General features: G+C 42.3%; 2 protein-coding genes and 1 pseudogene across 3 annotated transcripts in view; 2 read left to right on the forward strand and 1 right to left on the reverse strand.

Moving 5' to 3' along the window:
- The window catches only part of LOC308514059 (cytochrome P450 4V2-like), a 30,417-nt gene extending 13,543 nt beyond the window's left edge, over nt 1–16,874 (forward strand). The window contains exons 5-11 of the mRNA XM_081084099.1: nt 368–437; nt 3,682–3,808; nt 5,602–5,787; nt 9,856–9,958; nt 14,355–14,489; nt 14,582–14,761; nt 16,128–16,874. Coding sequence (XP_080940225.1) covers nt 368–437; nt 3,682–3,808; nt 5,602–5,787; nt 9,856–9,958; nt 14,355–14,489; nt 14,582–14,761; nt 16,128–16,300 — 974 coding nt within the window. The 3' untranslated portion in view covers nt 16,301–16,874. The remainder of the gene's footprint in view (nt 1–367; nt 438–3,681; nt 3,809–5,601; nt 5,788–9,855; nt 9,959–14,354; nt 14,490–14,581; nt 14,762–16,127) is intronic.
- The window catches only part of LOC308512628 (coagulation factor XI-like), a gene marked incomplete at both ends in the record, with an annotated part of 328,656 nt that overhangs the window by 19,160 nt on the left and 283,366 nt on the right, over nt 1–26,130 (forward strand).
- On the reverse strand, nt 22,023–23,121 carry LOC308511443 (septin-2-like; annotated as a pseudogene). The gene has a single exon. The product of its transcript is annotated as a septin-2-like (transcript).

Consider the following 26,130-nt stretch of genomic DNA (forward strand, 5'->3'; position numbering starts at 1 on the left):
GGATTTGTTTCTAGAGCTATGGTGTAAACATGCAACGGCCCAAATAGAAAATAACATTTCACTGGGAAGGCAAATGAAGGGGCTAGAAAGGATATTGGCTTCTTTGGGGTGGTCCTTCTGCTAAATTAGGCTCCTGAGAAGCAGTACCCACTGCCAGGGCTTCGAGCAGAGCCAACCTGCCAGGAAGGTCAGAGGGAAGAAGGAGCAGGAACAGGGAGTAGGAGAAACAAAAGGTGCAAGAGTGAAAGGGGAAAGGAACAATTCTAAAATATATAAGAATATGTCTTTTTTGAAGTGTTTGCCACTGGAGAATAAACAGAAGGCATGTGCATGAATTTAATGGTTGCTTCTCACCCATATTTTGCAGAAACAGCTATGGGCAAGAATCTTGATGCTCAGACTAATGATGATTCTGAGTATGTCCGTGCAGTTTATAGGTAAACGGATCCCTTCTAATTATTTTTAAAATTGTTACAGATTTAAGCTTTAAAAAATATCGCTAATAATATTTTGTCTGTGTTGTATCTTTTTCAATGTTTCACAATGAATTATTGCACTAAAAATCAACCTAATCATTTACGCATGTATTTTAACAGTAGAGGATTTATTGTGTAAATTATGGCACACCCTGGCTATGGTATAATTTTAAATGATTATTTTATGATATATTGAGAAATTACATTATGATGCTCATTGATAAAATAAAGATAAAACAATATTTTTAGCATGAAAACTAGGTATAAAAATTATTCATTAAAAAAACTTGTAGATATTATTCTATAAAGTTAGCTGTGATTATTGTTTTGTGTTATGTGCTTCTCTTTCTTGTTTTTTGTGTTGTTATTAATTCTCTCTTCCCATATTTTCTACACTAAGTGTGCATTATTTTTTTTATTAAAATAGAAATATTTATTTTGAAAAATGGCTTGAGATTATTTAACTATTAAGAGGTAGGGCCACCCTAACCAGTTTGGCTCAATGGATAGAGCGTCGGCCTGTGGACTCAAGAGTCCCAGGTTCGATTCCAGTCAATGGCATGTACCTTGGTTGCAGGCTCATCCTCAGTGGGGAGTGTGTAGGAGGCAGCTGATCGATGTTTCTCTCTCATCGATGTTTCTGACTCTCTATCCCTCTCCCTTCCTCTCTGTAAGAAATCAATAAAATATATTTTAAAAAAAGAGGCAGGGCCAGGTTTTGATTTAAGGAATTCTGTCTTTGAGTCCACTGCCCATTTTATTTTAACAACTATTAGCATATATAATCTGCCATTCTTTACACAAGATACTGACTAGTTTTATAGTGGTCCACAGAATAGAATAACAGGGAGACAAACATCAAAACAAATAAGTATCCTATCTAATAATAGACAAACATAGTAATTAACCGTACCTCCCACACGCTTCCCATTGGCTAATCAGGGCGATATGCAAATTAACTGCCAAAAAAGATGGCAGTTAATTTGCATATGTAGGCGCAATGCTGGGAGGCAAAAGGGGAAAGACAGAAGAAGCCGCCTGCCACTGACTGTGATCATAAACCCAGGTGACAGGCAAGAACCGGGGCCTTTGCCCGGCCCGCCAGCTGTGATCAGAGAACTGGGGGCCTTTGCTTGACCCCCAGCCGTGATCGGAGAACCGGGCAGCCTTTGCCCGACCCCAAGCCATGATCAGAGAACCCGGCAGCCTTTGCCCGCCCCCAGCCATGATCAGAGAACCGGGGGCCTTTGCCTGACCCCCAGCCGTGATCAGAGAAGCCTGCGGGGCAAGGAAGAAGCCAGAGGCCGCCTCTTCCTTGCCCTCCCACCCCCACCAGTGATCAGTGATTGGAGAAGCCGGAGGGGCAGAGAAGAGGCGGCACTAACCCCTAAGTAGATCCGAAGCACCTTTCAAACTGCGCGGGTAAAACCCCCTGAGACCGGGTCCTGGCAGCCACCTAGATCGCGAGCACCTTTCAAACTGAAACCCCCTGAGACCGGGTCCTGACAGCCACGTAGATTGCGAGCACCTTTCAAACTGTGCGGATAAAACCCCCTGAGACTGGGTCCTGGCTGCCACCTAGATCGCAAGCACCTTTCAAACTGCAAACCCTATGAGACTGTGTCCAGCATATTGGGAGTAAAAATGATGCTTCCAGGTGGAAATAGGATTACGGGGTTGGAAGACAGGGAAAGAAGAAGTCAGAAATAGACACTGAGAGAGTCACTGGCTGGCTGGCTACAAATACTGACTCTCCAGTAGTGATAGAATAAAAAGGTGAGGGATATCTCTGGAAGATTCAAGAGATAGGGGGCAACTCTTCTATGGTTTTGACTTGCCCAGCAGATTTCCACATACACACATGTACACACCTATGTTTGCATGCACACACATATACACATAACTGACTGCCCTCCCTGGAAGCACAGAAGAAGAAGAAGCCACCCACCTTTGGTCCAGGTGCCAGTGCCTGCGGCTGGCTGCAGCCCAGAAGACAGACAAGCCACCCGCCTGAGGTCCCAGGCTGCAGCCACCCGGAGAAGCTGCCAGCCCTGTGGTCCAGGGCACCAGCGCCTGTGGCCAGGGAAATAGGTTCCTCTTCTCCTACTGCAGTCATTACTTCAATATTCCCCTTCTCAATTTCTCTCCTGTGCTACAAGCCATCTCCACTTTTCATTGGAAGGATACGGAACAGAGAGAGCAGTGTTAAAAGCTTACATTTTTAAGCCAGTAAGGTTGGTACTTAAACATATAAATGGAAAACTAGAGTCCTTAAGGTCACAAAGGCTACAAAGGACAGGGACAGCGCATGACCTATTATATCCAGCAATCCATATGAGGACTGAAAACTTTGCAATGATGACAATTACTGAAGATATGAATCAACTAAAATAGTTGACAGGGACAATTCTTCTATCTTTGAAAATATCTACATCAAATCTGTTTAAATAGATTTTTATCTGCATAATATAAACATTCTGACAAGACCACCACCACCACCAGTGTGGTCAGTGTTGTGCCGATAAATGTATAATAACTGAGGAACACCCCCCCCCCCCCCCCCCGCCAAGTGCACTGGGCTACTAGTAAACTTATAAACTATAATAATTGCTTAGAAAGAAAAAATAAAGTTGATTGATATTCAAGAAGAAAACAGAATAGGGCCCACAGATTGAGTGACCAGGAAAGGCCGCTCTGCAGAATTGACCTGTAAGCTGCTCTCAAAGGAGGAGACACGCCTAGGTCTCTCTGCTCCATCACTGGAAATGTTGAGGGAGGGATTCGGGACAGGGGTGTGACAGAGGGACACTACTAGAGAAGAGGACAGCCAGACGAGTGATAAGCAAATGTGTGGACATTAAACAGGCAGATTTCATCCTACCCTGTGGTATAAGTGCTACAGCAGCTTTGGGAGGTCTGGAACTCTTCTGAGAAATAGAAGGAGAGGTCAGGTGGCCATCTAGTAAGATTGTTTTGTAATGGATTCTTTATTCCTCTAAAGGACCCATTTAATTTTTAAGCTTCCTAGGATGTGTAATAACCCATGCCTTCATTGTTGAGCATAAAGCATGGAGCTCTTGGTAGCTGCTAAGATAAGTTATCATCATTGGCACACATTACCCTCATTGAGACCAGGCACCAAATAGGTACACAAGCAATGCACATTTTTAATATATCAGCTGATACATTTGCATCTTGTTTATAGGATGAGTGATTTGCTACATCGAAGAATGAAGACGATTTGGTTCTGGCATGATGTTTTGTACCTTTTGTTTAAGGAAGGATGGGACCACAGAAGGAACCTAAAGATCTTACATAATTTTACCACCAATGTAAGTCCTCATTTTTTTTTATTGTGATCACACATACATAACATAAAATTGATCATAATAGCCATTTTAAGTGTGCCATTCAGTGGCATTAGGGGCATTAACAATGTTGTGCAACCCCTACCACTATACTTTCTAGAACTTTTATAAGTTCATGACTCCTATGTTTGTTAACATACCCACTAGTTAATGTTCTCTACTGGGGGAGGTTAGTCTACTGGGGGAGGTTGTCCATAAATAAATAATTACAAAATGTGATATGAGCTATTATAGTGTATTAACAAAAAGGGTGCTATGCTAAGATAATAAAGATACAAGGATCTGTGATATAAGAATCTTCTGCAAAATGTTTGGATTAGGCAATGGTTTTCAAAGACAAAGGGCAATTATAGCAGTATCTTAAACTGAAAAAAGATAAAAATTAACTAAATATTACTATTTAATTCTTAATGACAAGGAAATAGTAATGTTGTGGATATAGTCTGTCTATGTGTTAAAAGTATGTTTATGAAAAGGCAAACTTTAATTGAAAACATGCATTATAATTTAAATGTACTGATAAAAGTGCTGAAGTAATTATATTTGTTCTTTGAAGTAAATTTTAGTTTAAAATATGATGGCATTGTTTCCTGACCATGAGGTACTGCCTCCACCAACAGATCAAGTAGTTAGAGTCCCTAGATGTTATATGACTGAGATGTTGGAGTGAGCTGCCCTCAGTGGAGTATAGCATAATTGTGTGGCAAGAGGTGAACGGTGAACAGTTTGTATTTTATAGGTATAATTACATTTGTCTTCAAATTTCATGCATTAATATCAGCATCAATAATGAATGAATTCCAAATTGGATGGATAATATCAAAAATTGCATACTGAGTGCCAGGCACTAGGGGTTCCACCAAGAATCAAAGAGAGGACATGGTGCTTGCCATTATGGACTTTGGCGTCTGTTCATTCAAAGCAGAAGCAGGTTTGGACAATTGCCTGAAAGGAGGAGAAAGCTGAAATGTTAACCAAGTTAAGCTCAGGGGCTTTCATTCTTTTATTCATTCAACACATACCTGATGAACATTTTAAAATTGCCAAGCAGTGCTTTAAAGTTTGGAAATATATCAATGAATAAACACAAAATTGCTGCTACATTGAAGTTGGAGGAGAAAGTCACTAAATAACAAATACAATTTCATGTGGTAAGTGAAATGGGGAAAAAAATGGTAAAATAGGCTTAGGAAGAGAGTGAGTGCTAGGGACTAGGGTAGCAATGACCCTGACAGTGTGACAATGGGCAGCAGAGATCTACAACTAAGGAAGAAGCTAGTCATGCTGGTTTCCGAGGCAAGAGCATTCTAGGCAGAAGGAGCGGCAAGTGTACAGGGTGAATCTTTTCTCCAATACAGCATGTAATTAGAGTAATCTATAATTAATCTATTATATAATGATTGTGTTCTCTCCACCACCCCTACTTTTTCTCATGAGCTCTTTCAACTCGCTGGGCCCTATTCAGGAGACTACTACTCTATTCCCATGTTGGAAAGGCTGCAAAAATAGTCCTTGGAAATTATGTATTTGTCTGACATTAAATTTGTTTTTAAAAATGTTATCAAATAATGCCCTAAAAATGTTCACAGAAAGCTTTACTATATTATGGCAAAAACCTAAGTTCCTGTTGAGTGAGACAGAACAGGAAAAGCTTAGAAAAAAATCAATTAAAGAAGCAAGTATATTTTCACAGGAAAATGGATTATTAGGCCATATCAAATTCTACACAAAAGCATGTGATCATTTAAATCATACAGGTCATCAATGAACGGGCCAATGAAATAAAGAGAGATGAAGAAGGTAAAAGAGATGACAAGGGCACGACCCTCTCCAATAGAAAACGCAAGGCTTTTCTCGACCTGCTTTTAAATGTGATGGATGATGAAGGGAACAAGCTAAGCCTTGAGGCTATTCGAGAAGAAGTGGACACTTTCATGTTCGAGGTACTTTGTGTTGTCATGTTAGTCTCAGGTATCATCATTAAAGAAATTACAGTTCCTGTTACATAACAAGAAAATGTTCTTTTTTAATCTTGGGAGTTGAAAATGCTAAGGATGAAGAAATAGCCAGCACTAATAGGTAGATGTATGAAAGTGTTTAATAGTAAAATTAGAAATAACATGAAATAGCAAGAATTATTTGTAGCCACATTTTAAAATATGTTGGGATCCTTGGTATAAGGGATGATCTGTTCTTAATTTATTTTTAACTTAAAAAAAATCAAATTATAGGAAGTCTTTAAAAAGGTTTTTTGCATTTTTTAAAAGTCTGATCACATTTTGAAGTAGCTTGTTATAACTGATGAAGAGTCATTGTATTGTAGTGAGAAATTACAAAGTTTAAGATCCTAATTAAATACCAGATCAACTTTCTTCTTCAGAAAAAGCTTTAGACTTTATGGTTATTTTTTATCTTTCCCAACATCAGGGAATTTTTCTGTGATTATTTCTTCAAACTGGTTTTCTATTCCCTTCTCCACCTCTTCCCTTTCTGGCATCCCTATAATGCAGATTTGTTTCCTTTCTTGTCCAAAAACTCCCTGAGGTCTCCTCCTGCTTTTTAAGTTTCTTTTCCAGTTGCTGCTCTGTTTGTGTTTTTTTCCTACCTTGTGTACTAATTCGCTGATGTGGTCCTCAGCCTCTTCTAGTCTGCTATTGAAGTTTTCTATTATGTTTTCTAATGTCATTCTTCATTTCCTCTTGATTCCTTTTCATGTTGATGACATTCTTATGCTTCTTCTTATAATTTTCATTGAGTTGTGTTTGTCATCCAGACGTTTGAGCATCCTTATAACCATTACTCTGACTTCTTTCTCTGACAAGTTACTTGTCTCCATTTCATTTAATTCCCTTTCTGGTGATTTTTTTTTTCTTTCCTTTGGGGATTGTTTTTATGTCTCTCTATTTTTTGCTGTAATGTTTTAATTGTTTCTATGTCTTAGATCCAACTGCTTTGCTACCCAGGTTCTTTTGAAGGTGGTGCTATGTAGTTGGTGATTTTGGGGACCCAGTGGTGCAGTCTCTCAGATCTCCTGGGTTTGGTGATATAGTGGAGCCTACTACTTGAGCTATTTGAGTTCTCTTGATGTAGTTGGGTCTTGAATGTTAATTTCTTATTCGTGGATGAAGTCTCATCACAGATTGGCAATGTGACTCTCCCCCAATTTCGTTTTTCAAGCTATTGTGGATGTGATCGTTGTTCCAGCACTTGTGGAAAGGGTTGTCTGAGGTCTCACTGGTATGTGCTCACTATGAGTTCCCAGAGTGCATGGGCTTAGGAGATAGGGGTCTTGGGGTCTGAGGCTCAGGTACTGTGACTTTGGCTGTTGTTGTGTGACTCTTGCTGGGGCAGCGTCACTCAATAACTCACTAAGAGGGTTCTAGAGCCCATGACGGTCTAAGGCTGCTGTCCTACAGTCTGTGGTTGAGGCAGTGGGACTCTGGCCAAAGTGATTTCCCTCTCTAAATCACGAGGGCATTCAGGAGTCAGCAGCTTGGGTTGTGGGAATCTCGGAGTCTGTGGCTGAAACAATATGACCTTGTCGGGGAGGAGGGTCCTCAGTAACTCACCAAGGTGTCCAGAGGTAGGCATCTGGGAGGGGCATATAGTGGATCCTGTTGAGGGAGCCGTGCGCCCTTGGTTGGAGAGGCACACGCCCAATGGCAGCTCACAGAGGGGCCCAGGAGAATCTGCTGGGTCTGTGTGCTTGTGGGACCTACACGCTGGAGCTGCAAGATCGTGATGTGCACCTGACCTGGAGAGGTACAAGTCCCAGTATCTGCTTGGGGAGCTGTGCAACCTAGGTTGGATACGTGCGCCCAGGGGTGGCTTACAGAGGCACCGAGGAGCTGTCTGCTAGGGTGGTGGGCTCAGGGGCCTTGCATGCTGAAGCGGCGCTACTGTGGGGACTGGATGCTGGAGGCAGGGTCGTGCCTTGCGGTGACTCAGAGAGTTACCTGTGAGCCGCCACTGAGTCATGGGGCTCGGTGCCTGTGTGCTGGATCGGTGCGACTGCAGTGACAAGAAGTCTGCAGTCGAGCAGAGGGAAGTACGAGTTTGTGAAGCTGGGGTCTTCAGCCCTTGGTTGGATATGAGTGTATCCAGCAGCTGTTCACAGAGGCACCCAGGAGCAGACTGCAGGGGGGCGGACTCAGGGGACCTGTTTGCTCATACCACGTGACCACTGTGTCCGTGGGCAGGCATCCGAGAAGGGGGAAGTCTGAGTTTTTACTGACGGGGCCATGTGCCCGTGCACTCGTTTGGATATGTGTGAACCAAGCGTCCGAAGAGCTGTCTGCCAGGGCAGGGGACTCAGGGTGCCCATGCACTGGATTGGCGTGACCAGGGTTGATCTCTTCCCACCCACTCACACACTCACCCCCTCCTCTCTGAGATGGAACAGACAATCTGTTCCATGCTCCTGTATCTATGCCAGGCCTTTTATGCTCTTGTCTGGCTGATTCTTGCCCTGCGCAGTTACGCCAATGCACTTGTTGGCTCTGTGCATTGTGTTTGCTGCCTTTGGGTCCCAGACAAAGATAAAACAGGAAATTCATTTTCAAATTCAAGAGAAGCTATTAAAAAAGTTTTGCAAGAGCACTTCCTCTATGACTTTGCTAAACAACTGAGTGACATGGGCCAGCTTTTGTTTGGAGTTCAGAGTCGTTTCTGTAAAGAAATTGCAAGTGTGAAAAATACAATCATGCCACATCAGAAACTTATAAACATATATTTTTTTAAATTGCAGAAAAGTCCTCAACAATTCCACTTAGGAGCTAAAATAAGCCCTTCAGAGACTTCTGCCCAGGAAATAAAATATTACAATGGTCATTTGTGTTGCATAGGGTAAATAGACCAGTAAGATTTATTATTATTATTTTTTATTAATATCAATATTATTTTTTATTTTTTCAAATACATTTTTTTTCTGAAGAGCTTACCATTTTGCATGTGGAGTGTCCTGGTGAGATGATCACAGGAAATAAGGGACTGATGCCTAAAGACAATGAACAAACAGAATAAGGTCATCCAGGGTATCACCCTCAGTATTGGAGCTGGACTCTCCTCACCCCTGATCCCCCATGCTCCCCGTGGTGAAGAGTGTGGACTCTGCTTTGTCATCAGAAACTCCAAAGGTCCTACTCTTGCTTCCACCTCCTATGAAGCTTTGGGCCCTGGGAAAGTCATGTAGCATCTTTTGGGGGCTCAGTTTGTCATCTCTAAAATGTGAATAGGAGGATCAAGTATCCCATGAAGATCTGAAATATATATATTGATTTCAGAGAATATATTTTTATTGAAGGGAGAGGAAAGACAGAAACATCAATGGGAGAGAAAATCATTGATTGGCTGCCTACTACATGCCCCGACTGGGGGTTGAGCCCACAACCCAAGTATGTGTCGTGACCAGGAATCGACCATGACCTCCTGGTTCTTAGTTCGATGTTCAAGCACTGAGCCATGCCGGCCGGGTCCCCAGGGATTTTTTAGAAAAATAATTGACTTCATTTCTACAAAATGTTTGTTATTTTGCCTCAAACTCTGCAAGGTTTAAATGGGTCAATTCATCAAACACTTATTGTGGAGACTGTTGCTCAGTACCAACCATGTGCTCCCTGGTGTCCGGGTAAAGCCAACCAAACAAATGGAGGATAGTGGAGAAGTGCAGATCTGACCACTTTGCTCAGGGAAGTCACACTTTTATTTCCTCAAAAACAGTCCTGCGCATGGAGTGCCCTTGGAATGCCTCCTTTTAGCCCAGCCCAGCCACTCTCACCAAGTATGTGACTCTGTAGTATTGAATGTCCCTGTACCCAGAGGCATCCCCTTTGAAGGGATTGTTTCATTGGTTTGTTTCCCACTGAGGTAAAATACTGTATAAAATTAACTTGTTCTGTCTGGGGTCACGTCACAGCTGTCAAATCCAGAGACAATTCAAAATAGAGTTAGCATCCCTAACCTTCTCAATAGAACTCTGCTTTCTAAGCTAGTTTTTTCTCTTACATTTGTAGGGCCATGATACAACTGCAGCTGGAATGAACTGGGCCTTGTACCTACTGGGTTGCTATCCAGAAGTCCAGAAAAAATTGGACAATGAATTGGATGAAGTGTTTGGTAAGTATGGCCCCTTCACTACTTACTGAAGCAAATGACATTCTTGCTCATTAAGAATGTACAATTGGGCCTGTTCTAAAGACACTGTAATAAGCAGGAAGGCTGCCATATGGCACCCCTTCCAGGCTGAATGTCCTTTATAAGACATCATCCATTTGTTTACGGGCGTTTCCTGATTGCTTGGCCAGTGTCTACACCAGGCTAGATGCAGGGGCTACAAAGATAAATGTCACTGTCCTCAAGGACCTCACGCTTCATAGGTGAAATAGACACTGTTTATAAAGTATTAAATCATGGCTGTGTGCTTGGGCGATATGAGGAAGAAGGGGCTAGTGGATAGCAGAGAGGAGAGATGAAGCTGTTTAGCGGGGTCAAGGAGAGCTGTTCCGTATAGAATTTCTGTGGGTTAAGCTGATGGGTCATACATTTCTTTTGTACAACCAGTAACCTGTAGGTAAGGGGTCCTAGGTTGATGCTTGTAGGGATGTTGTGAGAATTGTGGACTTCCTCTTTTCTCTCTCTGTCATTTTCATCATCGTGGATTTTGTTTTCTTGATTGTGGTTCTGGGTCTCATGTTTATCTTTAAGGCAATAAGATAAGGGGAGGAGGGGATGAAGGATAATATTAGTCTCCTTTGACTGCTGTCACCGATTCTGCAAGCTGGGTGGCTGAGCACGATAGAAATTTATCCTCTTACAGTTCTGGACACCAGAAGGCCCAGATCAGTATCTGAGTTAAATCAATGTGTTGGCAGGGCTGCACTTGTTGGAAGCCTGAGGGGAGAATCCACTCCTTCTGGTGACTGCCAACATACCTTGGCTTATGGCCACATCATTCAAATCTCTGTTTCCATCTTCACATCACTTTCTCTTCTGTGGGTGTATGTCAAATCTCCCTCTGCTCTCTCTTATGACATTCCTGATGGCATTCATGGCCCACATGGATAATCCACGAGCATCTCTCCATTTTCAGATTCTTCATAAAATCTTCAAAAGCACCTTTTCAAAAAAAAATAGTAATATTTAAAGGTTCTAGGGATTAGGACTGATATACTTGTGGGTCATGATCAGCCTACCACCAGGAACTTTGCATTGTGCCATCAACTTAATCCTTTGTTTAATCAGATTAATCAGATGTCATATGGTTTCCCATGGCTAGGAAGAGAAAGGTAAAGGTTGGGTTGGCCAACCAACAAAGTGGTGTCTGATGGATTTTCCTAGTGCAAAGTGGGGGAGGAATAATAAAGGAGAAGAGGAGGAGGTGGAAGACATTCTGGGAAGAAAGGCTCCAGTTGCACAATGGCAAAGTGGAGAAGTGGGAAGATAACAGTAAGCATTGAAGGACAGGTGGAACTCAGATCATTTGTTAGAACCCATTGAGAGGTAAAGTGGGAAAAGTAATTTCATGTCCAGATGGTATGAGGACTGGATCTTCATACCAAGAGGGAAGACTCTGTTTTGTAGAATGGAGACGATCTAAACTTCTGGGCTCTGTTTCTGTCGTCATTTCATTTTTCCTGTATCAAGTTGAATTTCTCTCAGATTGCCTCGGGTGGTTAAATTGGATGTTCTAGAAACCCAGATTCTTTTGGAATGTGTTCCCACGTTTGTGTTTTTTACAATTTCTAGCCCAATGCAGGTGTCACAAATGCTTTTGGATCTCACATAATCAGTGACACCATTTTTACTAGAATTTTTATTCTGCTGCTTCTCATGCTTTTTGCTAATTGTGCCTCACTTCTCTTCTACCCCCAGTATTAGTTCTAAAACTTTTTGAGCAACTGATCTTTGGATATTGAGATGTAAGTATTTATTCCTCTTTTTTTTTTTTTATTACTGGGATAAACTTTACATTTAGTTGATATTGAGATATAAGTATTTATTCCCTTTTTTGTTACTGGGGTAAACTTCATATTTAGTTTCATTATAGGACAGCAACTCGTACACTTTTAATGTTTAAAATTGAGCATTATATTTTCTTTCCAGTGAAACAACCAAAAATAAATAAATAAATAACAGGGAAAAATTACAGTAGAGAATGACGATTTCAAATAAGATTCTGCAGGTCCACTATTGTTCCATTGAGTGTCAGGGTCCTAGCCATTTTAGTAGATAATTTTATTTTAAAAGTATCATCTTAAACTGCAAGGAAGTCCATTAAACATCACAATTAAACATACCAAAGTGGAAGCCTTATTGTCAAAATGCCTACTTACCTAACCCAATCATCTCATATCTACCCTTTGACCTTCTATAAACCCCCCCCCCCTTTTTTTTTTTTTAGTTTAAAAGAAGTTCCAGCCAAACCGGTTTGGCTCAGAGGATAGTGCAACAGCCTGCGGACTGAAAGGTCCCAGGTTCAATTCCGGTCAAGGGCATGTACCTTGGTTGTGGGAACATCCCCAGTAGGGGGCGTGCAGGAGGTAGCTGATTGATCTATCTCATCGATGTTTCTAACGCTCTATCCCTCTCCCTTCTTCTCTGTAAAAAATCAATAAAATATATATTTTTTAAAAAAATATGTTCCATACAAGAGAAAGTGGACAGGTATATGTTGGTAAATGCTACCTGTCCACATTCATAGAGACACAGTGCAATCAGAAAAAAGTTAGAATTCTGTGCACTACTGCACGGGCTGAGCCTCCAGCCTCCAGCGGAGCAATGTAAACAGAAGGCTTTTCTTTCCCACGAGCACAGGGGCATTGATTCCATATAGTGTTTGTTGAGTCAGGGAGGGATAAAAGTGAATTTGGACTTTTATGCATGCATATAAGCCTAACCAATAGACACAGACAACATGGGGATGAGTGCATGAGTGGGGGCGTAGGAGGGCAATGGGGAGATAAGGACACAAATGTAATACCTTAATAAATGAAGAAAAATAAATTTTAAAAATCAATGGAAAAATACTTCTAAAAGTAAAGAAAAAATAGTAAATTTGGAACAGAAAGCGTTAGAGATTCTTTTCCCACTGTATTCTACTCAAGGTATTTCCCCCAAAATAAGTTGAGAACCAGGATGTAAGGGAGAGAAAAGACTTCAAGAGCAGAATGACTGAGCCTAAGAGTAAAGCAAAACAAAACAAACCCCAGACTGTAACTTGCACCCAGTGACTGGAGGAAACTTTTAAAAAGAAGGTTGGAATCCATCTGTGTTCCTTAGTCACTGGCTCCTTCATCCTCATCAGCTTCCTCGTTGGTAGCTTTCAATCCTCTCCCTCTCCCCCTCCATCATCATCTTCTTCTCTTCTCATTCCCCATCTTCATCTTCCATGTCAGGAAGCAAGTAGTAATGAACTGGGATTTTGGCAAACACCACCTTCAATGATCTCTCGCAACTTACCTGCACCTGCATCAGAATGGCCATAAACCAGATTTTTGTTTCTCAGCCTCTTCCTGTTGGCTTTATCCTGCTTTGGATTTGAAGATTTCATCAAATCCTTTCCAGATATCTCAGTGGACTTTTAAAATGCATCACGGCTTGCACTCAGATGAATTTCTTTGCGTGCAATTATTTTCCAAGGAAGGGTTTTCATCGAAATGAAAATCTGTTCTGTGACCTGATTTATTACTTTTTCGATTCTGAACTTCAACTCTGGTTAAATAACACAGTGCCTTTCCATGTGTCTCCCCGAGCAGTGCAGGCATGGAGATGGTTAGAAATGTTGTTCGAAAAGTTGGGATTTGGGACATCAATTCCTACCTCTTCTGAGAAACAGTGGTTGGCAGGATTTGCTATATGTCCGCCTACAGAATCTTCTCACTGGCTTGTTCATTGAGTTGGTCTGTCTCATTTTTTGCTGTCTCAGTATGTTCAGTTGCTTCCTGCTGTGTATGTTCTCCCATTGGCAGGTCCAAGAAGCCATTTTGGTTTCTTCTTGAGGTGGGAATGGAGGGTGTTCAGGGGCCAGGCTATGGAGAGAGTCCAAGAATCTGACCTAGGAGAAGATACACTTCTGGAGGAGGCTCTGAGAATTCAAAATTAAATGTTTTAAACTTATAGTTTCATGCATTCACAATGTTATGCAACTGTCACCTCTATCTAATTCCAACCCATGTCAGCAGCCAAAAGGAAACCCTGCACCATTAATCAGCCACTGCCCATTTTCTCTTCCCCAGCCCCTGGCAGCACCTCACTTACACTCTGTCTCTATGTATTGATCTTCTCTGAGTACTTCCTCCAAATTTAATGATACAACGTGACCTTTTGCATCTGGTTTTTTTACTTAGCATTATTGTCTCATTTTACTTTGATTATCTATACTATTAAGAATTTTACTTTTGCTGTTGGTATTTAACATTCAGTGTATTGATGTTATAATATATTCTTTTTTGATGTCTTATCCACCAAGCCCAAATAGTTCATTTATTTTATTCCATGTGTTTACTTTGATCAGGGAATTCTGATCGCCCCGTTACCTTAGAAGACCTGAGGAAACTTAAATATCTGGAGTGTGTTATTAAGGAGACCCTTCGTATATTTCCTTCTGTGCCTATAATTGCCCGTGAACTTAATGAAGATTGTGATGTTGGTGAGAATTCTTTCATGAAAGTAGTGGGGAGAGTGGACTTTTCTGTGTCTGTTATGTTCTGTTCTCATGACATATCGACTATCTCATGACAGGGGGGTACAACGTCGTGAAAGGCTCTCAAATAATCATCGTTCCCTACGCACTGCATAGAGACCTACGGTACTTCCCAGATCCTGAGGAGTTCAAGCCAGAGCGGTTCTTTCCCGAGAATTCGATGGGACGCCATCCATACGCATATGTGCCCTTCTCTGCTGGACCCAGAAACTGTATAGGTTTGTATCCATCAGAATCGGTTTGTCCTTTCAGATGCACATGACAGGGATTTCTTACAATAATGTCTTAGAGATGTGGTGTCTCAGATACAAATCTGTTAAAAAAACAGCTGTTTTATTTTTTCCCCACTTTACTATGACTGTTGTAAAGTATATCAGTTTCCTAGGGCTGCTGTAACAAAGCACCATAGACTGGTGGCTTAAATGGCAGAATTTTATTTTCTCACAATTCTGGAGGCAAGAAATCCAAGATCAAGGTGTCTGCAGGGCTGGTTTCTTCTGAGGCCTCTCTCCTTGGCTTGTAGATAGATGTCTTCTCCCTGTGTCTTCACATATTTTATTCCTGTGTGTGTGTGTGTGTGTGTGTGTGTAATTAATCCCCACTCAAGGATATGTTTTTATTGATTTTTAGAGAGAGAGGGAAACATTGATGTCAGAGAAACATTGAATGGTTGCCTCCCATACATGCCCCAACCAGGAATCTAACCCACAACCTAAGTATATGCCCTGATGGAACTGAACTCACAACCTCATGGTGAATGGGATAACATACCAACCAACTGAGCCACCCAGCCACGGCTTGATCTCTTCTTTTCATAAAGACACCAGTCAGATTGGATTAGGGCCCATCCATAGGACCTCATTTTATTTTACTCACCTCTGTGAGGTCCCTATCCCCCAATGCAGTCACATTCTGAGGTACTGACGGTTATGAATTCAGCAGATGAATTTGGGGGAATACCATTCAGCCCATAACATAAAGCATAACCAGTTTCATGGTATTATTTTAAAATGTAGATCTTTGGATTGAAGTAGAATATACTTTATATGGCAAAAAGCTCATTCATAACCATTAGTTTATTTAACCTGTTTTTATTGCTTTTAGGAATTGCTTTTTTCAAAGCCAAAACAGAGAATGTTCACCATAGGACCAGCAGAAGTACTTCAAAAAAATGAATGCACATCACCATACATTGTACACACTTTTGGCTTTAGTATCTCTGGCATTTTATCTATGTAAATGCAGGTATTGGTACAGTGAGGCCTGGTAACTCTATAGTAAACTGCATGAAAGGCCCAGAAGGAAAGCGTTCTAGAGCAGTGGTTCTCATGCTTCAATGAGCCCAGGATTCACCTGGGTGCTGCGTGGACTAGGTTACTTGTCCTCAGAGCTATTCAGATGCACTGGGTGGGAGCAGGGAAGGGCACTCAAGAGTCATTATTAGGAAGCATCGTGAGTGATACTGGCTCTCCCAGGGCCTACTGTGAAAATCTAACGTCACTTGCTCCCTCTAATGGAACCTGTTCTTTCTCCCATTTGAGATAGATCTGTAATTAAAGTTATGTTATTTACACTAATTTGAAGGTCAAAGGTTTGCCATGATGGAAGAAAAGGTCGTTCTCTCATGCATCCTGAGGCATTTTTGGGTAGAATCCAACCAGAAAAGAGAAGAACTTGGTCTGGCAGGAGAGCTGATTCTTCGTCCTACTAATGGCATCTGGATCAAGTTGAAGAGGAGAAACGCAGATGCATCCTAACTCCATTATTGGGCTGTGCCTTAGTAGGAATAAAGGTTTTTCTTTAAGAGAAACGTTGCATTTACAGTGTGTAGATCATGAGTTTAATTCTCTTAATCCCTACACCTAATTTTTCCTTATCACCACTTCCTTTGGGGTCAAGTCTTCAAAAAAGAGATATTTTTTTTATATTTTCATCACCACCATTATCTTACCCTTGCTCTTGATCCCAAAGGCGAGTTAACTGATGTCCGTACCCAAGTAAACATATACATTTCTCCACAGAGGGATTCATAGGCCAATTCCATTTCAATTGACAGTCCCAAAGGATATAAGTTAATTGAATTTCCTGAAATTTTTTAAGGTATTTTTGTTGAACACAAATATACATATATACTTATACATTTAATTTGTAAAGGGTAATTAAACAATTAGGCTTGAGATTAGGTTTTAAAAATATTAGTGGCATCAGTCATTAGAATAATTATGATGATACTTTTCAGATTTTATCAAGGAGAGCAGATCATTTACAAGTTGACTCATAAGTTCTGTTCCTATTTCCCTTTATAAAAATAAATATTTATTGTTCAGATTATTACATTTGTTCCTCTTTTTTCCTCCCCATAGTTCCCCTCCACCCGGTTTCCACCCCACCCCATGCCTTTACTCCCCCCACCCCCACCACTGTCTTCGTCCATAGGTGTAAGATTTTTGTCCAATCTCTTCCTACACCCCCCATACCCCCTTCCCCCTGAGAATTGTCAGTCCACTCCCTTTCTATACCCCTGAGTATATTCACCAGTTTATTCTGTTCCTAAGATTTTTTATTCACTTGATTTTTAGATTCACTTGTGTTTTTTTTTAACTTTTTTTTTTTAATATATTTTATTGAGTTTTCACAGAGAGGAAGAGAGAGGGATAGAGAGTTAGAAACATCGATGAGAGAGAAACATCGATCAGCTGCCTCTTGCACACCTCCTACTGGGGATGTGCCGGCAACCAAGGTACATGCCCTTGGCCGGAATCGAACCTGGGACCTTTCAGTCCGCAGGCCGACGCTCTATCCACTGAGCCAAACCGGTCAGGGCTCACTTGTTGATAGATATGTATTTTTTGTCACTTTGTTGTTCATAATTTTTATCTTTACCTTTTTCTTCTTCCTCTTCTTAAAAAATATCCTTCAGCATTTCATATAATACTGGTTTGGTGTTGATAAACTCCTTTAGCTTTTTCTTATCTGTGAAGCTCTTTATCTGACCATCAACTCTAAATTATTGCTTTGCTGGGTAGAGGAATCTTGGTTGTAGCATCTTGCTATTCATCACTTTGAGTATTTCTTGCCACTCCCTTCTGGCCTGCATAGTTTTTGTTGAGAAATCAGCTGACAGTCATATGGGTACTCCTTGTAGGTAACTAACTGTTTTTCTCTTGCTGCTTTTAATATTCTCTCTTTGTCTTTTGCCCTTGGCATTTTAATTATGATGTGTCTTAGTGTGGTCCTCTTTGGAGTCCTCTTGTTTGGGGTTCTCTGCGCTTCCTGGATTTGTAAGTCTATTTCTTTCACCAGGTAGGGGAAGTTTTCTGTCATTCTTTCTTAAAGTAGGTTTTCAATATCATGCTCTCTTTCTTCTCTGGCACCCCCATAATTTGGATGTTGGTACTCTTGAAATTGTCCCAGAGGCTCCTTACACTATCTTCATATTTTTGGATTCCTTTTTCTTTTTGCTTTTCTGGTTGGGTGTTTTTTGCTTCTTCATATTTCAAATCTTTGACTTGATTCTTGGGATCCTCTAGTCCAGTGATGGCAAACCTTTTGAGCTTGACGTGTCAGCATTTTGAAAAACCCTAACTTAACTCTGGTCCCATGTCACATATAGAAATTTTTTGATATTTGTAACCATAGTAAAACAAATGTTTATATTTTTGATGTTTATTTTATATATTTAAATGCCATTTAACAAAGAAAAATCAACCAACAAAATGAGTTCGCGTGTCAGAGGTTCGCCCTCACTGCTCTAGTCTGCTGTTGGAACTCTGTATATTATTCTTTATTTCAGTCAATGTACGCTTAATTTCTGCTTGGTCCTTTTTCATATCCTTGAGAGTCTCCTTAAATTTCTCGGAGGTTTCTAGAAGATTCTTGAGTAACCTTATAACCGTGATTTTGAACTCTATATCCAGTAATTTGCTGTCCTCCATTTCTTTCATTTATGACATCTTTCTTTGTCTTTGCATTTTGGCTGCTTCTCTGTGTTAATAGAGTGGCCTTGTGTGCTAGGTGTCCTATAGGGCCCAATGGATCAGCCTCCTGAGGTGGACACTGTTGGTGCACCCCTTTGTGGGCTGTGTGCACAGTCTTGTTATAGTTAAGCCTTGATTGCTGTTGATATCAATGGGAGGAATTGACCTCCAGAACAATTGGCTGTGCATACCAGCTGTGTCTACAATGGAAGAACTGCTATGCTGGAGACACCCTTATGTGGCAGGACTTTCTTCACTGGGGCTTTGTTGCTCACCAAGTCTGCCCTTTGAGTGTGTAGCTTATGGATGTTAAGAGTTGTAATCTGGTATTGTCTCACACTGACCACTGGGTATACTGGCTCTTGGATCACCAAGGAAGTGCACAGTCAGCCACTCCCTGAGACCACCCAGCAGGAGCTACAGCGAGATCTGCAGATTCCTCCTCTTTGTTTGGGGTTTCGAAGTGCTCAGATGAGGCCCAGCTGTGAAGCAAGGCAGTCTGCTGCTGACAAATCTTGGGCCTTCTTTTGGAAGCTTTGGAGCTCTGACCCAGCTGCAGTTTGTAAGTTTAGGCTGTGAAAGAACAGGCTATTCATATGCAAAGCCACTGCTCACAGCTTGGGTGGGGTGGGGTCTTAGGAAATCACCAGGGCAAAGCAAACAGCAATGGCTGCCAGTCAGTCCTGCACTGGAAGGTTCCCGCGTCTCCATGTCTCTGTGTCCCACGCCTCCACACAGAAACAATGATTGCTGCAAGCACCTCTGAGAGAAAGCCATGATCACATTCTGGCCTGATGCCAGACAGTCCAGTTTCTCCCCGTATGAGTCTAGGTCTCCAGAGTCTCGCCCGGAACTGGACTTCAGAACAATTGGGAGCTTGTATCTCCCTCCCAATTGGAAAAAAACAACAGCACACCCAGTTGCCAGCCCATTTTGCGCGCACCTCCGCACATCCGCACCTCCATACCAGTCTCAATGTGTTTTTTTCTTTCCTTCTATTTGTGGAACTTCCACACAGCCATCCTTCCTGTGGTTTGGATGATATTTGTTTTGTCTTTTAGTTGTGGTTGTGAGAGGCAGCAAGTACAGGTGTTTACCTATGCCACCATCTTTCCCTTTTGACTGTGTACTTATGGCCTTCATTTCATTTCCTGCTACATAACATCACAATTACCTTTACACATCATATATTACCGGGAGAGATTCCTCTTGGTGATCTCCAGTCCCTCATAATGGCTTTTGGAGCTGGAAGCACCTTAGACCTTATCAGGTTATATCCCTTTTCATTCCAAGGGGATAAGATCAATCAGAGGTAAGTTTCTATCCAAAGTCATAACACTAGGGGGTGACAGACCTGGAAATAGATAGAGGTCTAAACTCTAAATCTCTACTACAATATGCTATTGCTTTATGGAACTCGGGTCTATAACTGGGTGTATCATTAGAACACAGATCTTCTAGAATTCTCCCATCATTAAGGAAAAAAGAAGCTGCACATGTATAGTAATCCAGCACTTAATTTAGGGTTAAACTACTGGGAATCTCAATCCTTCAGAACATACCAAGAACGAATCATAAGGTAAACTATGGACTTCGCGTGATTATAATGTGTCAATGCAGGTTGATCAATTATAACAAATGCACTGCTCTGGTGGGAGACTTTGATAATGGGGAATCTGTGGGTATGTGCAGGTAGAGAGTATATGGGAAACCTCTACACCTTCCCCTCAATTTTGCTGTGAACCTAAGATCACTCTAAAGAAATAACTTCTTAATAATAATTTTTTAAAGTTCATTTATCTCAAAATCTTTCAAAAATTTTTAAATTAGGAACACAAAAGTGATTATTTTAAGCTTAAATTCAAATATAAACTCTAATTATATAGGACATAATAAAATTTTTCACATGAAGAAGACATGTCATTGGTCCATTTCATCGGTGAACATAAAATGGGTGCCCATCAGAGCTACTATCCACAACTGTTATTTAATGGTTCAGTCACCTTGTTAAAGAAATCATAGTTTACCCAGGTGAGAAAGTGCATAAGATTTCAGTGAAAATCCAGACACCACTTCACTGACATTCATTATTCTGGTTGGTGTCCCTGTTTGGGTATTCTTCAAAAGACAAATGTTACTGAAAATAAAAATGGAAAAATATTTTATTCTTCCAAATGCAAGTAAGAAAACCATCAGATGATGAGGCGTTCCCACTTGGAGACTGCCTGAGACCTTCAGCTAAGGAATTACTCTGAAAAACATTGTTCTGCAGGCTGGACAGCTGGGTGACGTCCCCAGTCTGCCAAGACCTGGTGGTTCTGTGAATTTTGCCAACGTGATTTTTCATCAGTAAAATGACAACGTGAGAGAGGGGTAAGATGACAATGGGGATATAGGAATTAATGACGTCTCTCTCTCTTTTTTTTAACTTAGTGGAGTAAAAATAGCTTATTGACTCTCACTGTGTTGATTAGAATCTTAGTTGCAATATGAAAACTGGAGCTCATGGATACTGTGACTTTTTCCATAGCAGAGTATAACCAGTATTAGTGGAAAACACTACAAAAAGTGGCTGTAACAAGTTCTCCCTGCCCAGTGGTTTAAAAAATGACCTAGTATAAGAATTTAGAAATTTCTAAAATTTACCCCTAAAAGCCTGTTTTTAGAAGAAAGCTTCTTCAGTATAAGCATATATCTCACTACATGATTATTTTTCATTTGGTAAACAGATGAATGTGCGGATGAATTAACGGTATTGAATTGTAGCAGCAAAACTGGTCTTGGGTGCTGTGATCAAACAGAGAGGAAGGCAGGGAAGAATCTCCACATGGTGCTCCAGGTAAGTAAATGCCCGGGTACCTTCTATGTCATTAGATGCATATCTCTACCACTCAGAATATTTGGGGTAAAAAACAAATCAAGAGTGCTCCTCCAGCCCTAACTGGTTTGGCTCAGTGGATAGAGCATCAGCCTGCGGACTCAAGGGTCCCAGGTTTGATTCCGGTCAAGGGCATGTACCTTGGTTGCGAGCACATCCTCAGTAGGGAGTGTGCAGGAGGCAGCTGATTGATGTTTCTCTCTCATCGATGTTTCTCACTCTCTATCCCTCTCCCTTCCTCTCTGTAAAAAATCAATAAAATACATTTTTTTTTTAAAAAAAAAGAGTGCTTCTCCATGACTAGTTGGTTAGGCCAGTCAAATCATTTTAATGTACATGCCGACTGATCCCTGGAAATGAATTCTAACATTAGTGGTTAGTTAAGGTGGAAGAAAATGAAAATGCAAAGTTCACTCACAAAATATAAAGTCTACCCTCTAGTAATGAATATAAATGTTAAAAGTACTTCATACAAAAGAACGCATCAACAATTTTTTTAAAAAAAATTAAATTCTTGGGCCACAGGCACTGTGAAGTGTGGATGCTCACTTCTCCAACAATTTCTTGAAAACACAGAGCTGTATTTCTGATTTAGAATACTTTCTTTATCTTGCAAAACGTTTCTCACAAGCGGTGCCCATGAACTGCAACATCACTGTCTGCCCTGCATCTGCAGCTGCATCTGTACCTGCATCCTGGCGATCATCTCCTGCATGCGGCGGAGCTCAGCTTCCTTTTCCAGCAAGATCTGATCTTTACTCATGTCCTCATTTTCCACCTTTCTGCTGCCTCTTGTGAGCCCCACAGAACAGAAGTCCTCATAGTGAAGGTCCTGGGTCACCTCCTGGAGGTCCTGCACGTGTGTGATGAGCATTGTCCTCAGCTTCAGAAAGACGTTGTGTTCTGAGTTTTCCACCTCCACGATAACCCACGGATAGAGGCGGCCTCGGACCTTCTTGCCTTTGGCTTCTATCAGCTGATGGGTTCCAACCACAGAGAACGGGATACTGGCCTTGAGAAGTCTGGTGTGCTCTTCAAAATCTTCATCTTCATCTGATTCTGCATCAGGTAAGTGATAGATTTTGATGTTATGTTCTTCCATTTCATCCAGAATCCTTTTCTTCAAATGCTCCCGTTCCTTCAGAGTGAGGGTATCAGCTTTCACAATGACAGGCACAACATTGACCTTGTTGTGTATTGCCTTCATAAACGCAACAGCTAAGGGCTTAAGTCTGTGTCTGAAGGGTGAGATGAAATAGAAGCAGCAGTGTACCCTGTTGTCCACGATGTGCCATCGGTTGAGGCCGCTCTGGTCATGTAGTACCGCTCGAACTGCTCGTCGATGTAGGAGATGATGGTCTTGAAGCAATCCCTGCAGTTGATGGCATCACCATAGCCGGGTGTGTCCATCACTGTGAGGCGCAGCTTGACCCCCTCGCTCTTCAATCTCAACAGTAGAAGCTTCAATTTGGACTGTTCTTTCAATTTTCTCTGCAGCTCCAGGTATGATTCTTTCTGGGTAAAGATCCGTCAAGAACAGGCTGTTTATAAGAGTTGATTTTCCTAGCCCCGGTTCACCGACCACCATTAGTGTGAACTCAAAACCTCTTTTCACTGATTTTCAGTGAAATTGGTTAGGAAGATTTGCAAATCCAACACAGCCAGGAGTTTCTGGATTTATAAACTGAGTTGGTTATTGCTTAGACATCTTCAGTGAAGTCCCGTCAATCCCGGAGGAGCTGAAGAACCAACTGACTGCGCCGCGTATCCACCCAGAGCCCGCCGTCTGCTCCAAATTCTCATTTCTTAAAGTAGTTAATTAATATCCATCCTTGTGAAATAATTTCCATAACTCATTATCCAAAACTTACTTAAATAACCTCAACACAAAAGTTCTCAAAACAAATAATGAGGCTCAGGGTGTACAAAGATTAAGCCTTCTCAGGTAACTCCTATTTAGTACAAAAAGTTCTGTCATGGAGATCTGAGTTTGTGTTCCTGTTCTTCTGCCTCTGTGGCCTTGAGCAAGTCACCTAGCTTAAGTTTCTGTCATCTTTGGAATGGGGATATTCTTCATAGAATTATTATGAGACTAGAGGCCCAGTGCACGAATTCGTGCACAGGTGGGGTCCGGCTGGCCCGCCCCGATGGGGCCAATCAATGGGGCCTATCGGGCGGGCCAACCCTGGAGAGAGGACGAGGGAGGTTGACCCGCCGGCCCATCCCCTGGTCCAACTCCTGGTCCAGGGGACAATTTGCATATTAGCCTTTTTTTTTTTTTCTCAATCCAACACCATAGTGTTTATTTTATTTTATTTTTTTGTTTTATTTCTTAAGGTATTACAAAGAGTATTACACATGTCTCCCTTTCTCCCCCCCCTTGACATCCCCCCATCCTCCCCTCCCCCCAGTGTCCCGTGTCCATTGGTTATACTTATATGCATGCATACAAGTCCTTGGTTGATCTCTTACCCCCACCCCCACCCCAACCCTCCCCAGGCTTCCCACTGTAGTTTGACAGTCTGTTCAATGCTGCTCTGCCTTTTATCTATTTTTGTTCATCAGTTTATAATGGTCTTTATTATCCACAAATGAGTGAGATCATATGGTATTTTTATCAGCTTCCCAGGGGCACCGCAGCCTCAGAGGGGCTGTCGCAGCCTCACAGGGGCCATCCCAGCCTCACTGGGGCCAGCATATTAGCCTTTTTTATATAGGATTTGAGCAGCAAAGCCCTTGTAAAATACAGTATTGCCATGACTGAGTTTTAAAAATTCTCAACTCCACCAGAGCTCCTGCAGCTTGCATTTTACCTAAACCTCACACAACAGAAAATAGGCTAGACACTACAAAAGGAACATTTAAAACTCACAAAAAAAGATAACTGAATCACTGCATGTCCTGGATAAAAGTGTGCTAAACCTCAGCAACAGTTACCGCGCCCAGCCAATTTGGCTCAGTGATAGAGCCTTGGCCTGGGACCAAAGGGTCCGGGTTGGATTCTGCCCAAGGAAGGTACCTCGGTTGCAGGTCCCTCCCTCGCCTGGGCCCTGGTCAGGGCTCCTATTGGAGGCAATCAATTGATGTGTTTCTTCCCATCTTTCCCTTACCCTCCCACTCTCTCTAAAACCAATGGAAAGATGTCTTCACGTGAGGATTAAATAACAAAAACAAACACTAACAGTTACCTGAGCAAAATTCTCCAGCCTTTTGCTGATCCAATTGTTTCTTACAGCAGCCAATATAGCACAAGTCAGATCTTTTGTAAGTTACAATTTAAGGAATGCTCAAAACAGGAACCCCACCCTCAAAGGATGTTGATATAATCAGGGACCCGGCCTTACATTACTTTTGGTTATGAACAGCCAAAATAACATTAAAATAATATAATACAAGTGGCTACTAAGACCCCGTTAAATGTCAGAAAAGCAAGTGTGCGGGGGATATGAGGGAACTGGCACACGTCTCTAGATTTTCAAAAAAAGGGAAAGGAAGGTACATATCCAAAGGGGGAGAAAGTGTTTCCTGCCTCTGGATAACTATTCCCATCTTCCAGGAGTGCACCTTTGGGATGTCGGCAGGAACTCACGGACTTCACCTCTCCAACTGGGCGAGGGCTGGGGAGGCCCAGACCCTGCAAAGCGCTGTCTGCAATGCTGCCCACAAGCCACGCCCACAAAGCAATCAGGGGTGAATATGCCAATTACCCAACTAAGATGGCGGCAGCCACGGAGCTGGAGTTGCCCCTGGCAATGGAGGAAGTGAAGCTTCCCACCTTCCCTGCTGGCCCTGAGCTGAAGGCTACAAAGTTTCAATTATAGAAGATAAATAAATCCCAGATACCTGCTTCCAGCTGCTGTGGCCTCTGCTCAAGGAGAGGCTGCAACCTTGGGTTGCCAGGGGCAGCTCAGGCTTCGAGTGGGACCAAGTCTACAAAATTTCAATTATAGAAGATAAATAAATCCAGATACCTGCTTCCAGCCCGGGGACATGGCCAGCCTGAAAACAGCCCTCAGCCCCTCACCCAGGCTGACCAGGCACCCCAGTAGGGCCCCCCACTATGAAGGGGCTGTGGCCAGCCTGAAAACGACCTTCATTCCCTCACCTAGGCTTGCCAAACTCCCGTGGGGTGAGGGTCCACCTGAAAACAGCCCTCAGCCCCTCACCAAGGCTGGCCATGCACCCCAGCGGGACCCCCACCCTGATCTGGGACACCCTTCAGGGCAAACCAGCCGGCCCCCCTCATGCACCAGGCCTCTATCCTATATAATAACAGGGTAATATGCAAACTGACCCTAACAGCAGAACGACTGAGAAGGACTGGTCACTATGACACACACTGACCACCAGGGGGAAGATGCTCAATGCAGGAGATGCCCCCTGGTGGTCAGTGCGCTCCCATAGGGGGAGCTCTGCTCAGCCAGAAGCCAGGCTGACAGCTGCCAGCACAGCGGTGGTGGCGGGAGCCTCTCCTGCCTCCTCAGCAGCACTAAGGATGTCTGACTGCAGCTTAGGCCTGCTCCCACTGGCAAGTGGACATCCCCCAAGGGCTCCCGGGCTGGCAGAGGGATGTCTGACTGCCAGCTTAGGCCCACTCCCCCGAGGAAGCGAGCCTAAGCCAGCAGGTGGTCATCCCCCTAGGGGTCCCAGACTGCGAGAGGGCACAGGCCGGGCTGAGGGACCCCCCTGAGTGCACAAATTTTTGTGCACCAGGCCTCTAGTTCTTATATAA

Source organism: Myotis nattereri, assembly GCF_964212035.1.
Source record: "Myotis nattereri genome assembly, chromosome: 2".
NCBI lineage: Eukaryota > Metazoa > Chordata > Mammalia > Chiroptera > Vespertilionidae > Myotis > Myotis nattereri.